Consider the following 18,155-nt stretch of genomic DNA (forward strand, 5'->3'; position numbering starts at 1 on the left):
AAAAAAAAAAAAAAACCAAAAAAAAATATTTTTCGGCTATTTTAGGGTTAAAGTTTTTTCTGGTGTTTAGGGTTGAATAACAGATGTTTTAACCCTGCAGAGCAGAAATATTTTATGATTACACCGGGTTAAATGAAGGGTGATTTCAAAATAATGCTTCAAATCCGAGTTTCTTCATTTGTTTTACTTTCAAATAGTTTTAATTAGTTGGGTACTTTGATCTTCAGTAATAATTTATAAGAATTTGATTAAAAAAAAAAAAAAAAAAATCAACTTCAAACTCGATTTGCTCGATAACGAAAGCTCAAATAAAAAAAATTTATACTACAAAATCGACTCCAAATGTGATGTAGATTCACCAGTTTCCCGCTTGTACTACGAGTTTCCGGACACCCTGTATAGTAAAGTCATAATAAATACATATTTATATAGATAGTAAAGTCATAATAAATACATATTTATATAGATAGTAAAGTCATAATAAATACATATTTATATAGATAGTAAAGTCATAATAAATACATATTTATATAGATAGTAAAGTCATAATAAATACATATTTATATAGATAGTAAAGTCATAATAAATGCATATTTATATAGATAGTAAAGTCATAATATATACATATTTATATAGATAGTATAGTCATAATAAATACATATTTATATAGATAGTAAAGTCATAATAAATACATATTTATATAGATAGTAAAGTCACAATAAATACATATTTATATAGATAGTAAAGTCACAATAAATACATATTTATATAGATAGTAAAGTCATAATAAATACATATTTATATAGATAGTAAAGTCATAATAAATACATATTTATATAGATAGTAGAGTCATAATAAATACATATTTATATAGATAGTAAAGTCATAATAAATACATATTTATATAGATAGTAGAGTCATAATAAATACATATTTATATAGATAGTAAAGTCATAATAAATACATATTTATATAGATAGTAGAGTCATAATAAATACATATTTATATAGATAGTAAAGTCATAATAAATACATATTTATATAGATAGTAAAGTCATAATAAATACATATTTATATAGATAGTAAAGTCATAATAAATACATATTTATATAGATAGTAAAGTCATAATAAATACATATTTATATAGATAGTAAAGATTAATAACTTAATAATATAACTGAGTATGTATGGTAAACATTATTTATTAGTTAGTAGGTACACAATTTAAAGTTTTACAAAAAGTTAATTTTATGTACATAGCCATTTGGTTTTTACAATATCAATAGATATAAATATTATTATAAACAACAATGAAAGATAAATCCTTTTAAATACAACATTCAATATAAGATTCATAAAAACACCATAACAGTACAAAGTTAAAAAAAAGAGGCCCGCAAATATAAATATTTAAAAAAAACTAAGCCAATCCCCATCAAATTATTTTATATAAATGTGGCAGAGAAAAATATGCATTCACAACATTAAATAATATAACTTTTTATAATTTAGTAAGGCACGGGCCATTTGAATAATGTTCACAATATATTATGACAAAATTGTACTGATTTAGCATATTTTATGCAGTTTAACTAAGATAAATTGATAACATAATGACATTGACCATTTTCAATAAAATAAATTACATTATTAAATTTTATTTGTGCATTCGGATACGGAAGAACATTAAATTTGTCAACAAGTGCATTAATATATGCATAAAACATACAAACTAATTCAATAATAATATAAATGGTAATCAGTCTTACGCTTAACATTATTAATTAACCTCTACACTGCTCAACAAATCGACACAGACCTGTGCGCGGCTCGGTTCTGAAACTTTGAATTTTTTATTACAATAACATAAATATGTAAGCCATCCCATACTAAGATTGTGTTCATAATTCATGATACCGACAAAATATAAAATTAAATAAACAAAACCAAAGCGAGATTATACTTATCGAATAAATGGCGGGAGATCGCCTCCCGCCCGCAGAAAATTGGGGACTTTGTTTTTTCATGTATCTGGAGAAAGTAAAGATATTTTTATTCTTGAATGTTTCAACAGATGTCAATGGAATAAAGAATGAGCCACATTTTAAACCCGGGTTGAGTACCATTTGATCTATACATTCTGCAAATTTTGATTTGTATCTTGGATGCTGCTCGATCACACTAAAACCACCTAGATCGCAATGCCGGGACACTACTTACACAACTTGTATGAGATCCTACAAAAATTTTGGTTCTTATTTTAACTTTTTAAAAAGTTTTGGTTAAATTAAAAAAAAAAACTACTTGTTTTGAAGATTTTCATACAAGTTATGGGGCCAATTCGGTTCAGTGTCCCGCCCTTGTGATCTAGGAGGTTTTGATTACACAAGTATGCGTCAGATGCGCCGTGGGCTTGACTTTCCAAATCACATACATGTGCGTAAGTTGCAGGCAAAGAGTTAATAATTTCAATGTCTCAATTCTCAGTCTGTCTGCGGAGATGGAGAAAAAATAGCTGAATGAAAAAAAAAATAAATGTTGATTTTACGTCAACAGATGGCGCTGTTTAAAAAAAATAAAAATGTTTTAACCTGTCACAGGTGACATCTATATAATAAAGGTATATAAAAATACACACGTATTCGAATGCAAAGTTGTGTCAAAATTTCAAAGCAATCGGTGAAGAACTTTTGGAAATTTAAGATTTTGAACAAACAAACCTTTACAGTTTTTTTTTCATTTATTTAGATAGATAACTAATGAAGGTTTGATTGTCTCTGTTGGTGTCTTGGCAAACATGTAGTCGGAAGATTCATTGTATTCTGGAAAACAATTTTTATAAATTATTGCAGATTGGAATTATACAAAAGTGAATGCAATAATGATGGTGAGTTGTAACTTAAAATGAGCACTAAAATTTTGGTGATTTTTGAAATATAAAAAAATCATAGTAATACCTTTGCTATTTTAAAAATGGACCCATAAGCTATAGCATTAATCAGGGTAGACTTTCTGCAAACTGTAAAAATATTTTTTATTCAATAACACAAAATATTACAGTAGTACTGTTCCGTTTGTGCGATAGATATATACGAGGCGCTGGGGAGGTCTCCAGTATTGTCGCCTCCATAGTAGTCAGTGGCCAACTCATTTGACTGGGAGTTGGGAGGTTGCAGATTTGATATGCACCCAATGCAAAAGCCAAATATTTATATCAGATCATCAATCGTCATAGACCTTTTTATCTTTATTTAGATCCTATGAAATAGATCATAGAATAGATCAGATGCGATCCCGGCTTAAGTCCTGGCCTGTGTGCTTATACAAGAATTCATTGTGATAGCGGCATTCTGTCTACATTTGTAGTAATCACTTGTCAAAGGTTTTGGAGTTTTTCTGGCAATATTTTGGCCTAAAATTCTTGATTCGGTATGATACTTGATTAGGTGTACAGCTTCTTGATATGTGGATCCAAATCATTTATGTATTGAATCGATGTAGTTGCTGGGATATGTACTTTAGCCATAATTTATTTGTACCTTCTTGATTGTAGAACTGATTGTCGTATAAGTCCATATGTTTTGCATTACAAGGTTAAGTTTATTGTTTACACTGGATATAATTGTGTCACTGTTTTACACAACAATGATGCCCGATTGTTAAGATTAGAATATCCTCATACAGCTTACTTTTAGTCATTTCACTTATGAACGATAAACATTCCTTTAATGTACATGGGCATTAACATACGATATTCATAACCGCTAGTAGCGAGTGTCATTTTTCATCAACTTTACAAACACATGAACCACTAAAATCACTAAAAGAATCCATATGGGACTCATTACGACATAAATTGGCAAATTCACTTTGGCATATTCAAGTTTGATGCATATGATTATTTGACCGGACATTTTCAAGCCAATAGCAGTGATGTACCAGACATTCTTACTGATGGTTCCCCTGAACCTTTCAATGCCGTTTCTGCAATGGGATATCATGTGGAATACAACGTACATCAAGAGGATCCAATCAAATACCCACATGGGTATGAAAACAATGAACCATGTCCAATGCGCTTTGGATTCGAGACGAAGACACAGCAGAATCAAAAACATCAACAATATGAACCATGTAAACAATGCTCGATGCAGTATAGCCATTTTTACACTATTATTTAATAATATTCTTAGATATAACGAGGGTATTTCTATTTGTCAATTTCTTACAGCAGAACGGATTATTTATATAAAATATTATGAGAAGACTTCTTTAGGTACATTCAAGAAAATGAAGCACATTTTATTTTAACTCTGAGAAAGACGAAATAAAATTATTACTTTTATTGCAATCGCTTCTGAAGAATAATATTATTATTTCAACTCTAATTTCTAGCAAACAAAACTGACAGTTGCCTTTTTTTGTGGGTTAGTGTGGTGGTATTTTGACAGTGAAGGAAACTGTAATGGTAATTGTTAACGTAAACAGCTGATAGATCTGTCATGCCTCAAAAGGGTTAGGATAGGATAGTGATGTGGCCGGTAGGCCTATAAAATCAGTGCAATAATGTATTTAGCTATTATATTTATCATCACTTGCATTAAACTTCTTCTCATTCCATGCTAGTACGTTTCATTTCATTGAAAATACATTTTCTAATATAATTTTATGATGTTGCTCAGAATCATTAATAATCAATATTTTTTTTGTATTTCAGTCATTCCACTGATTTCGAAGTGCACAGGAACTGGCTTGCAATAACACATTCCCTGCCTATAAACTCGTGGTACTACGAAAACACATCGGAATGGACGTTAGACTACCCCCCACTGTTTGCCTGGTTCGAGTATGGTCTGTCCCACATCGCCAAGTTCCTGGATCCCGCAATGCTGATGATAACAAACCTGAATTACAAGTCACAGGAGACTGTGTTGTTTCAGAGGCTCTCTGTCATATTCACTGACTTGATTTTCGCCATCGGAGTAAAAGGGTAAGTTCCAGAAAATGAGAATAACTAACTAACTAACCATCACGCAGTTTTCGGACGTGGACAGACCGCCAAACAACTCGGTCTTGGCGCACACTCCTTGCCTCATTCACATTCATACATCGTCTCATACATACTCTTCTATTATTCTGACTCTTGACATGGCCTGACTCAAGTATCTGGTTCACTTGATCATGCCATGTCTTCCTCGGATGTCCCAGACTTTTTCTACTATTCACATCATTTGCGTCATATATCTTCTTACACTTCTTTCTTCATTCAGCGAGCGGCTTTGCTTTGAGTTTTGTACAAATCTACAGTTTTATTCTGAAATTGGTGAAATTTTGCGCACTTGACATTCGAAACAAGAGAAGGCTCATTATCGACTTTTAATTTTGAAAAACTCCGTGTAAAGCTTAGGCAACGCCGGACACTTTAGCTAGTATTTATATAAACATTAGAGAAGAAAATGGTAAAACCATTTCAAATATGCAACAATTTCTTGGATTGCATTTAATTTATGTTAATGATATATTTTTAGATGCTGTGATTCTTTAGGTGACACCAAATCCAAGATCTTGTCATTTGTGTTGATATTTGGGAATGCGGGTTTGCTCATGGTGGACCACATTCATTTTCAGTACAATGGCATTCTCTTTGGAATCCTCCTTCTCTCTATCGGCGAAGCTATGAAGGTAAAACAATAATTTTTAATTTATTCTAATAATTAATAAACACAGCCGTCGCTTATGCCATCCATTAAGTTTCACTAAAACACAGACATTGTGTTAAAAAATTGAAATCAGTATGTACACAATAATTTTCGTGACTTTTTTCAGAATAACTACATCCGATCCGCATTCTGGTTTGCCGTGCTTCTGAATATGAAACACATCTATCTGTACATAGCTCCGGCATACATTGTGTACTTGTTCAGGTCGTATTGCTTCACTGTGTCATCCAAAGACTCCGTCAACGTAGCCTGGTACTCCTTTTCCATCAAGAATTTGATCAAACTTGGAGGCGTAGTGTTATCAGTTGGACTTGTGTCATTTGGACCCTTCTTCAAGCACATTCCTCAGGTCATTAATTATTGAAGTATTATTCAATTACTGAACTGTACTGTCTTCAACTTTGTATAAATTTTGTACATAATAATAATGAAATGCAACAAATCAATTGTCGGTAAGTAGATTCCTTGGAGTGACATCTATTGACATAAATTAAAACATTGTTACATTTATACATAATTGCCATAATTGGTTTAAGTTAAAACCTTTATTAAAATTAATACAATATTCTTTTATCTAAGTTCTTTTTTATAACCAGTAAAAGGCTATAATGATATAAACATACATAAAATCAAAACATTTTTATTTTTTTAGATAATTTCCCGACTTTTTCCTTTCAAAAGAGGATTGAGTCACGCCTACTGGGCACCAAATTTTTGGGCTCTTTATAACATTGCTGACAAAGGTGCTGCCATTGTTTGTAAGTACATTTTGATATCACGGTATCCCGTTTATTACATTTTTATTGTGGTTTTTGAGAGGTATCTCAACGGGTGACCTAAAAACTGTCAAACCAACCCATGAAAATTCACAGGATCAATCATAGAGGCGCTATTGCATACCAATATTTTGTTGAAACGTGTTTCACTATTATCACGCAAGTAGCAGTGCACGGGGACTGGATTCTGTAGTTTCCAGTCATTCGGCTTTACAGAGTTGGAGGCCAAGTTGAACTAACCAATTTTTTCTCGTGTCTCATCTAAATATAATACATCAATGAGGGTAGTCTGAATACCCTACATTTGTCAGTGACAATTTAAAATATGGCAATTAAAATAATTTTCTGTTCAAAATATTATGTTATAGGTAGGCATTTCTTGTCTGGATTCTCCAAACAAACACTTACAATTTTGAAAATCATGGTTAAATTAAAAGCAAAAGTTCATTGAACCGGAGTTACAGACAGAGACACAACCGAAATCAGTATTTTGAATTAGAATCTTTGCAGAACAATGTAATCAAGATATTATGTACATATTATATTAAAACAGAAAACGATCCTACATAACGGATCATAAATAAAATAATGTTTGTTTGATTTCAGTGTCAAAACTAAGCCACAATATTAAAAGTGTATCTGGTTCAATGACTGGAGGTTTGGTTCAGGAATATAACCACGTGGTGTTGCCGTCAATATCTCCAGCTGTCACATTTTACATCAGCTTACTGGCGATGGTTCCTGCTCTGGTGAAACTTTGGAAGCTTGGCGCGGATAAAAAAAGAAGGCCCATCCATTTTATCAGGTGCATCTTCTGTCATCGTAGAATGAATATTAATTATGTCTTTTTTAATTATACATAATGTATAACCGGTATGTCAGATGCTATTATGCTCGCTAAGTACGTAAATCCTTGGTCAAATTTAAACGGGGTGATTCGGTCGCTTAATCTTTGCTGGTCTTGGAACTAGTTCAATTCTTAGACACTGTGGCGTAATGACACGTATAAAATTTGACATTTATGTAAATAATTGCCATAACAGTAGTTTGGTTTTGCAAAGAAAAAAGAAACACTTTCCTCTATTAAAATCATAGATAAAACTTCTAATAATTTTGATATCTCTACTTACAACCATGTGCTTAGCTCGTCTTGACAACCAAGCAAGGAAAAAGAGCAACTGATATACCGGCCTTTATTCAACTGGCTCTTAGCTAGCTTTTGTACAAAAATCTGTATATAATTTTAACCACTTTGTTTTGTTTTTAGGTGTATAGCAATTTGTGCCGCAACTTCCTTTATGTTTGGTTGGCATGTTCACGAAAAGGCAATCTTGATCATATTGATTCCTCTAAGGTTTGTACAAGTATTTATTTCTCAAAATACATTCCTGTCTAATACATATTATAAAGGAATCTAAGCTTGGGTTGTCTGAATATTTGACATTTGAATAGTACCCATTGACCGCTGATTGTCAGTTCATTTTAACTTTTGACCAATTGTGGTCAGCTGTCAAGCACTAAAGCATGATGGTTATGCTTGCAACGGAGGTTGAAATAATCCAACGTGCAGATTTCCTTTCATTTCAGAATTAAATAGACTGTGTTTTTTGGTAGACTATTTGAAAGCAAACAGATGTATCACGTTGCAGTGATGCATGGTGACGCTAGTCCTTTTAAATACAAAATACATTGCGTTCTTACCTTTGGTTCTTACAATATCTTGGGATGGGTTAACTGATATATAAATAGTGTCTGAAAACCAGTGGTACAAGCAGGAAACTGGTGACTCTACGTCACATTTGGAGTTGACTTTTTGGTATAACTTTTTTTGATTTGAGCTTTCATTTTCGAGTAAATCGAGTTTGGAGTTTGAATTTTTTAGGTTAGATTTGTAAAAACTGTCAGGTGTTTTTTTAAAGAATTATTTTTTAAATGTGTCGAAACCATAGACATATGAATATTAGTAGACCTGCCCTAAGTGATTAAAAGCGTATTATCCCCACTCCCAATCAGTGGCGGCCGGTGGTCAAAATATATGGGGGTTCACCGGATTACAACATTAAGTCATAAAATAAATTAAATAAAGGTACGTACCTATTTATAAACAAGTTCTATTCTCTGCTCCTTTTGTTTAGCGAAGACCTCTATCAATGCTTAACACTGATAGTGCGTTCAGTCTGTCCTGGCTCAACGTGTTTAAAAAAGATTTTATTCTTTTTAACGTTGAGAAACATCTTTAGCTTTCAACTGAGGTCATTCCAAAGGTCATGAATGGTGCACAAAAGTTTTAGTAATTTCACAGTCTCGGGAAAGTCTTCTAATAAACAAGTACCTACTATAAAAAATTTGTGAAATTGATAAAGCGCCGTTAGCTTTTGAAAAATCGTCGCGGGCGTAAATTGCACAGAGTTCACTTTTACTGAACTTTATTTAGGAAGTCATACGTTTTAAACGTCACATTGAAATCATGTTCTGGGAAATTTGACCTGTATCGATTTTTATTAAATAGCTCATTATGGTGTTTAACTTAGGCACGGTAGCCTGAATCCAATTGCATTCGTATGTCAACTTTTCCTAAAACCTTTAAGCTCAAAACTTTTTGTAAATGTAAATGACAAAAATTATGTTTTTGATTTTTTAAGAAAGGTGAGTAACATCAGTAACACCGCTGATTGTCCAAACTGAATAAACATCGTAAATTAAACATGTCAAACAAAATAAACTATTCAATTGATCACATGCACAGAGCTACGAAGCTTTGTTATACATTGTTTTGTTAAATGATCGAGTATACTTCTTCGATCCAGATTTTCACTCTTGTTTTATTATCAGTTCAGATTTTAGGTGGACCGGCATTTTTTATTATCACTTTGTTTTCAAAACTCGACCTATTGTTCTTAATGTATTCCACATTAAAACTCATTCCTAATTTATACTTTGAACAAACACAAAAGTAATCATAAATTAGTATAACCTGCAATTGATATACCTTATTAATTGATATACAAGATCGATATAACCTGCAATTAAACTTAAAAACTTTCGCAGAGTAAGAAATTTTTTTAATTCAACAGACCGCGCCTGGCAACGGCGAGTACCTACTGACTAAACTGATAATAAGTAATCTGACCATCACTCATCTCTTAATGACAAATTTTATCTTCAATGCTTGTATCGAAGAAGCGAAACATTCGCTGAAAATAGCAGATGGTAAATTGAAACCACGATATCGACAATAACATTAAACATACGCGTTTTAATTTAACTTTCTACTGAATAAACCGTTCCTTCTGATGTGGTGGTAAAACCCCGAACGCCGTCCATGATATGGTATTATTTGCAAAGAATAGTATGAACTGGTATGTACCCACGCTTTCGAGTGTTCCACAGAATATGCGACAAAGCAGTTAAATTTTGGATCGCAATCGAAAACGAACTGCTACGAACATAGGCACAAGTCAAAGTCGGTCTGCAAGTTAAGCGCGCTTAATAAGTAGGTACCTTTTGAATGAGATATTATAACCGAACCGAGTTTCGTATTGTGATTAGTCATGTCGGAAATCTTGTTGGTTGTTCGGCGCTCGGGAGCACATATTAGCTGGCCGCCACTGCTCCCAATACCGGTTCCATTGGAGCCGGCTGTGCTCGCGTATGGCCTCAAGTGAAATTTGAAAACGTGACGTCATCATTCTTGTGCGAACTATGGTCGAGGCATCATCGGTTCATTTTACGAAATAACACGGCAAAATGTTGACTTGTACTATGAAAACTTGTAAAAATAGATGTGAAAAAGAGAATAAACCCAATTGTCGTATTACATTCCATAAGTAAGCATTATTTTACTTTATTTTGAGCATATTCACATCGTATAATATGAATCAGTTGTTACTATCACATCGAGAAACGTCTGGACGCGAAACACAAAGCTGGTTGGTTGCTGGGAAGTAAATTATGAACATTTATAAAAGTGTCTTAACTAAATACTTAAACGAAATATTCGACTCTGAAAATAGAACCGAATTTTTTTGCCGAATTTAGACTTCGCAAATTTGTTCATAAAGTGGCGAGTAATTTGCGCTCCCATGTAAAAATGTCTATTCATTCAAAAGCAGATTTTACTTTTAAGAAGTAAATGGTGATATTATAATGCGAGATGCCTATTTACTGTCAGATTGATTTATTGACGAATCACAGTCAGCTTCACTCCCTTCGTTCTTCAACAGTTGATTTTACCCCTCGCCATTATCTTCTCGTCTATTAATTCCTATGTCTGTGGTCGAAACATAGACCCAGTTCCAAAAGTTTTTTTTTACCTTTTCGTTGCTGAAAAATCTCCTGTCTCTGTGATGTAGATTCACCAGCTTACCGCTTATACCACTAGTTTCCCGACACAGTGTAAATGTAAAATAATTTTTTTAAACTAATTTTGATGATCCATTATGTATTTATACTAGCATTCTTGCCGCTTTGGACCCATACGACTGCCGAGTATTCCTCATTCTCTCCACCCTTGGACACTACTCTCTCTTCCCGCTGCTCTACGAGACCAATCTCCTCCCCATCAAGATTTGTCTGCTCCTCATTCACTCCGGCATATCTTTCTGCCAACTGCCCAGCCTCTACGCTTGCAAGAAACCTGCTGCTGGGGGATTGAAACGACTTCCGATGCTGAATGTTTTGGAAACGTTCTACCTGTTAGGTCTTGTACCGCTATGTCTCTACGATAACCTGTTTCATTACCTCTTCAAACTGCACAAGACATATCAGTTCCTACCTCTGATGTTGACCTCAGTGTATTGCGCTGTCGGCGTCTTGTATTCCTGGATAAGGCTGTATGGCAACTTCCTTTCTATGAATGTACACGATGCGGACATGCGCAATAAGAAAGTCAAGTGAAGTACAAACTAGTAGTTTAAATTTGTTTTAAATTTTAGAAAAATGTTAACCACACTCATAGTGCTGTTGCTGTGTGCTCCAATGTAACCATTTTTATGATACTTTTGATGACTTTTTCTGATGATTTTTATTTTATTTTACCATTATTTAATAAATTTTTTATGAAGATTAAAATTTTTTGTCTGCCGCTATAATGGCATATTTGTTTTGTTTGACAATATGGCGTTGTTGATATCACGCCAGCCCACATCGGTGACGTCTTACCAGTCAGTAGGGTTATCTACATCATAATAACGTTTTAGCCAGTTCGAACCGTTTAGGAATGTTCGGTTTTAGAAACTTTTAAAAATAAATAATTATGAATTAAAATATTAAAATTACACAGTTTTAGTTCGATCATCAGAATCAGAAAAATAAATTTTACATCTTTCACATATTTTAAACAGTGTCCATAGTTTATGAAATTACACGTTAGGCTGAAAAAAGTGAGAGGGGAAGGAGATGAGAATAAGAATGTTGGGAAGTACCTGGATATTCAGACATAGCTAAAGCTATTAACTGAGAGTATAATATATTCTGAATCCACATAGTTGTTTATGAAAAAGGTGGAATGGTTACAATGGTGCTATCAGCGGTAAGTCATTAGTCCAATAAGGATCCAAGATGAGTCATCTTCGCAACATAACATGACAGAAGATTAAAAAAATATGTCCATCTTAGCTTAAGCTCTTTTGCCTTGGATAAACTGGTTTGACTATAGTTTAGAAAATGAGCGTTGTGACTTTTTATTTTAGTAAAAATTATTTTAAGAAAATGCTCACATATTAATTAAATGTGAAAATGCTCACATTTAATTAATTGAAAAGATCACAAATTATTATATTTTACTATGTTTTGTTTTAATTACATATTATAAAAAATAATTGTAATAATTTATTATTGATAAAAATAAAATGTTACCTACCTAAATAATTTTTCTTTATTTTTTGTTTTGTTTTTTTTTCTTTATGTGAGTTCTGCACAAGTCTCAACTGAATCTGAATTCAAAATTTTTTGTGTAAAGCTCGGCAAATTTGGGGACTTCAACTATAGTATTTTTAATGAATCAAATAAAATTTTGTTTCCTCCTTCCTACAACATGGGTGTCTTCAAGACCAATGTTCACTTCTTTCTCTCCGCAAAAAGATCTTCCATGCGGCATATCCAAAGATGACGTAGGCCCTCAGAGAAATTATCTTCTTCATGGCTTACTATGTGAAGATAATGTAAAAATATAGGTAAGTAATGTTGTTAGGGACTAGTGATTTTATAAATAAAAATATTTTCAACTTAATTTCCAACAGATTTTATAATTTGGTAAGTATGGATCAAACGAAGTGTTAATGATTCGTTATGATATTTATTTAAGTTTTAATCCAGCAGGACTGGGAGGATAGTGCAATCCCAGTCTGCCATATTACATGAAATGCAGTAAAACAGGGAAACAATAAAATAAAGAAAAAATTATAAAAATGGAAATAAGGTAAAACAAAGAGAAAAAAAAATTAGGCAGGTACCTAAACATAAAATTAAAATATAAATCAAAAATAAAATAGTCATTTTTTTTTTTTTTTTAAATCTCCTACTACCACCACAGAAAGCCGAAAATGTTGCTTGTGTTGTGATGGAGGACTTAGCCAGCCGAGGAATCGAACACGCTACGCTCGGGTGAGACCCAAGCGCTATGCCCACTCAACCACTGACCGGAAATAGGTAATACAATAAAAACAATTAAATTAAATTTGATATGTAGATACTTACTTACTAGACTTACTTTTTCCTAAGTACCTAAAAATAAAACAAACAAAAAATACACTGTGTGGCAAGCCTACGCACGACGGAAGTGAAACTTTAGTATTCTTCTCTCTCTCTTTTCATTTCATTCTCTCTTTTTTCTGTCTATTGACATATTTATAAGTAGCATGTGATAAAAAAATTAAAAGTTATAAAAATATGGGATTCGAACCCGGGTCCTGCATAACGAGTGTCGAACGCTCTGCCTCTAGACCGCGAGGAGAGGTATCTCGCGCGACGAGAACCGCGTATACAACGTGTACTCCTCAATTGACTTGTCCCACGCAAATTTTCGTTTTCAAACACGGCAAATGAATAATATCACATAACGTCTCGTTAACGCTTTATATAGGGTCGAATCGAAGATATATCGGCAGTGTGAAGTCATATCTGTCGTTTTTCAAAATATTTCCGTATATTTGTCCGTTTTGGAAAAGATCTATCGTGTTTTAACAGTCTCATCAACCCGTATGGAGTCTGAATTTGGAAAACATTTCTAAATTTTGAAAAACTCACTTACGGCTGTGTTTTTTACTAAAAAAACTTGTCACGCACGTCTGCGAGGGTAATTAGTCGCGTTATCGGCCTAGATTAGTAATTTTAATGATTCAATATAAAAATAATTAATCAAAATACCGAGCGACTCTACCGGATCGATTTGTAAGCTATATTTCGACCAAAATATCATATAGGTACCGACCGTTACTTCTAGCCAATTATTCGAGTGAACACCTGCCGGTCTAGAGTCTCACTAAATGGATTTAGACATTTCGGGAGACTCTCGGTTAAAATTAACAAATTTATGTAATTTTTTACTACATTATTACAAATCATGTAGATATCTTCTTATATGTATGCCTGACAAAGTCGCAGCACGAGAGCATTTTATCACTTTTCCTCGTATTAAAAAAATCACAAAAAGAAAAAAAAAATAGTTAAAGCGGGGATCGAACCTCGGTTCTTCACGACGACAGTCGGGCGCTCTGCCTCTAGACCGCGAAGCTGAGTTTGGAGAGTGACCTAAACTAGGTATATAATATTAGCTAGGCTCCTATAGCGAAATGATCACGGTTTTTCGTGACGGTCATGAGTCGGTTTTACTCCGGTCCTCGAAATTGCATGACGCGCGTAAAGAAGTTTCACTTCAAAAAACATTTAAAAGAAATAACTTCAGTACCCATACAAGTATTTATTGTCACCCTAATAAAACCAATGCATTTCTGTTAACTCCCCCTCAACAAAGTTAACCCTTTCAGATGCAAGAAAGCCACCGAGCGCAAAGAGAGAGAGAGAAAGCGCCCAAATAATAATTTATTTGGCTGCATTCTTAGTAGTTGCGGGCAGCGGAGCTTGGCTTGATATGTCACCTACCCTCCCACTCCTCCCAGAGTGTTCTCGACCCCCCGCCACCTCCCGGCCCTGGGGAACAGTTAAGTTGTCTCGCAAGTTCAGTAATTGCACGGCCGGGTAACCCTGGTTCTGCCATGCAATGAAAGGAGAAAACTGTATGTTTATACTTTAATTATTGCTCGTATTTTTACCATTGGTTAATGGTTACCCTTTACAACGCTGGCCTTTTCTATTTCTAACCCATTACACGGCATCACGGCGTGTTTTAACACAATGTACTTATAATATTATGATCGTGGAACCTAATGGAACACACGTATGCGAAAGCCGTGTACGGCAATAACCGCGGATGGATCACATGTGCGTTGGTGGAGGGTTGCATCAGGAAAATACACTAAGATTTTTTAAATGAGAAGTAAACGCGTAGGAAAAACTCTATACTGGATATTAATCACTTTGTCACTCAATACAGTATATCATAACATAAATCAATTCCAACCCGGGTACTTATTTTTAAAATATAAATTAGGTTCTTTGGTTTTAGGATTTTTTTATCACTTTAATACCTACGTATTTGTTGTTACTTCCGGAAAATGTCACATCATAAATTTGTGCGTATTATTTGAAGATCGATTGAAGCGGAGAGCGAGAATTTTAACAAAAACTTAATGCCTCAGATTTAGGTGTAAAAGAGTTCCAAATGCGAAATAACCATGTATTTTTTGCGTAGGTTAGTACTATGCACCTTTATTTTTTTATCCGGGCAATAAAAATTTGAATCAATTATCAATAACTTCTTTAAAAAAATGTCATAAAACAAATCCATGCCTGGTGTTGTCATAAAAATGCATTATTATTAGCACGTTAAAATGATATTTCCAGAGTTAACTTTAGTGCCCAGCGCTCAACCAAACGATTTTATTCGTACATTTTCAAGTAGTTTTGCTTCGGAATCGTTAAATTCGTTGCATAAACTAAATTCAATAGAGCAAAGTGCAAAATGCCGCTGGAAATGCTCTCGTGTATCGTGCATTACCATCAAATCAGCCAATAAAATTTGGTTGTATGTTCAATTTTTACCATCGGTAACTCGTAAACTCTCCTTACAGGACGCGGCTCTATGGTTCACTTTGTTCACGCGTTACCATTTGTGATGGTTTTGCCAATGATGTATATAGATAGAGTCAGCTTTCGCGTTCGAAGTATGTGTCACGCATATCAGATCATTGTGCGATGTGAGATATCTCGGGCATCGGTCGGTTACAAGGGCTCGTCGGGCACAGGTCTCCGGCGATAACTTATAAATGCCGACATGCATGCTGAGATTTTGTACAAGTCGTATTGGAAAATATAGGGAAAACAGTGATTTATCCTTTCATCGGTAATTAGGGTTTACCATAATAATTAGTCGTGTAAATTGATTAATTAATGTTATAAACTTGTGGAGTGTTTGCGAGGCGGCGCGCGACCGTCGGTCACCTTCGACTCGTTCGTTGAGTTCGTTCGCGGTCGGAAGGATTCAGGCGACATCGACAGCCGCCACACCTCCTTTCTACTTCCCGCACGGGAACAATATTTCACACTGATATTGCAAGGAGTGTAGACTCTATTTGTAAATAACCCAATGGGTTTTTATAGACAAATACCAAGAAAATGATAATGCCACGTTTACAAACTTTAGTGCAGTGCAAATTCGTATGCCAAATTATTACTAATAGTTCTGTGAACAGTTGACCTCGCATCCAAAAAAGTATATTTGTAATTTTTTCTTATAATAAATCAGTATGTAGGTACTTAAATACTTACCTACTTATATTATAAACAATATATTTTATGTAATTCAGATAAGAAATTGTACAATTTGTCCAAAAAAAGTGAAAAAAATTGTACAATTTGTCACTAGCTCTATGACAGTTATTTTGTGCAACTTTTTCATGCAGGTAGATACCATAATATTATTGATTATTCCAACTTGACAGTTCGTAGCGCGATCCCCGCTCACGTGAACTCTGGCGGCATAAAAATGTAGTATCCAAAATGGCCACCAGCTTGACCGGAAACGGAACGTAAACAAATTTACAGACATATCCCAAATAGTCGAGTTAAAACAGGACATAGCCCTACGCCCAGCCAATGAAATGAATATAGATTTAATCTAAATATATTTAAAAATAAATGTTTGTTTGTTTGTCCCCTATAGACTCAAAAACTACTGCACCAATTTTAATGAAAATTTCAAAGTGTGTTCTTATTAGTGTCAGAAGTGTTTAGAGAGTGATTTTAATGTTAGAAAAAAATCGGGGACGATCGAGGAAGACTTAACACATTATCTCTGCAATGGAATGAAATATGGAGTCGTTTAAAAGTCGATATATTGTAGTTTTTTAAGTATTAATGTGGTTGTAACATAAAAATTGAGGATGCCCGAGAAAAACAAAACACATTATCTCTTTTGGATCACGAAACACGCCCACATCGCATTTCTTGTGTTCTTTATTTTAAGGTTCTATTATTACGAGAATTTTTACTTATTTATACATATTGCCAAAAGGGTTAGGTCACAGTGCTGTCCTAGCTAGTATAATGGTTCTCAATTATTCAGTTTGGTCATCGGGTTCGTCTGTCATTTCTTCCCACTCGCACTTTTCACCCACTGAATTAATGAATTATTAATGACAATCCTGAGTAGATACCTCTAAGCATTGATCTCTCTCGCTAACGGCAACACTAAAGCGAACTATTTTCAAATAATAAATATATAATGTTAATAACTCATTCGAACTTTGACAGTTGAAGAACTCACTTGTCTTTTTTCCGTTCGAATACGAAAAAACCTAATTTTATTGCCTTTTTTCGGTTAAAACTATATTTTTTGTCCTCTTTGAGTGCCTTTATTGCTGACCAAGTCCAGTAAGTGTTATTTTATATTAATATACATTCCTTTTGCCCCAATGGCCTTTGCCATGGGTAAAAAACCACCAGATCCCGTCCCCCCTGATCCTGACCCTGTTAATTTTGATAATGACATTGCTAGCGAGGTTGAAATAATGACTGATTCCTCTACTCCCAAAAAACGAAAAGTTAGCGTCCTTCCGAAAAAGGAATCTTCTCAGGTTACAGTTCCTGTAGAGACTGTCGCTCCTCCACTCGCTTCACTGTACCCGACTTCAGCAAAAGCCCCCTTCATCGTGTATGTGCAAAACAATACACAAGGCCACTCACTGCATCCCCTTGATTTCGGTAAATTTGTTGGAAAAAAACCACTTGGCATTTCCCCAGGTGGTATCAGATCCGAAGGAAGATTCCGCATTTGTGTAGAGTTCACAACTGCACTCAATGCCAATAAATTTATAAATTCCATTGACTACCTCTCTGCCAAAAAATACAAGGCTTACATCCCTTCATTTAATGTCTCCCGCATGGGTCTAGTGAGAGGTATCCCCACAGACCTATCCGAGGAAGAACTCATCACGGAACTTATTATCCCAGCATCTTCGGGGAAAGTTTTAAAGACTAGGCGGCTGAATTATAAAGATAGAACTTCCGATTCTATAGTTTGGAAACCCTCCCAAACTGTAGTT

General features: G+C 34.1%; 2 protein-coding genes across 2 annotated transcripts; one reads left to right on the forward strand and one right to left on the reverse strand.

Moving 5' to 3' along the window:
• Window positions 1-1,480: 1,480 nt before the first annotated feature.
• Window positions 1,481-4,411, reverse strand: LOC149423775 (transmembrane protein 60). Its single transcript, XM_089631803.1, has 2 exons — window positions 2,957-4,411; window positions 1,481-2,821 (listed from the first exon to the last, which is right to left on the reverse strand). Exon 1 carries the CDS (start codon window positions 4,160-4,162, stop codon window positions 3,764-3,766), a length of 399 nt encoding a protein of 132 aa, XP_089487929.1. The 5' UTR covers window positions 4,163-4,411; the 3' UTR covers window positions 1,481-2,821; window positions 2,957-3,763.
• A 78-nt stretch (window positions 4,412-4,489) lies between these two features.
• Window positions 4,490-12,256, forward strand: xit (ALG6/ALG8 family glucosyltransferase xit). The gene is made up of 8 exons (XM_089632112.1): window positions 4,490-4,624; window positions 4,717-4,989; window positions 5,528-5,681; window positions 5,826-6,068; window positions 6,372-6,477; window positions 7,102-7,300; window positions 7,763-7,849; window positions 10,950-12,256. Exons 1-8 carry the CDS (start codon window positions 4,566-4,568, stop codon window positions 11,389-11,391), a joined length of 1,563 nt encoding a protein of 520 aa, XP_089488238.1. The 5' UTR covers window positions 4,490-4,565; the 3' UTR covers window positions 11,392-12,256.
• Window positions 12,257-18,155: the final 5,899 nt, after the last annotated feature.

The sequence above is a fragment of the Hesperophylax consimilis genome, chromosome 5 (assembly GCF_061612785.1).
Source record: "Hesperophylax consimilis isolate HC1 chromosome 5, BYU_Hcon_1.0, whole genome shotgun sequence".
Lineage (NCBI taxonomy): Eukaryota > Metazoa > Arthropoda > Insecta > Trichoptera > Limnephilidae > Hesperophylax > Hesperophylax consimilis.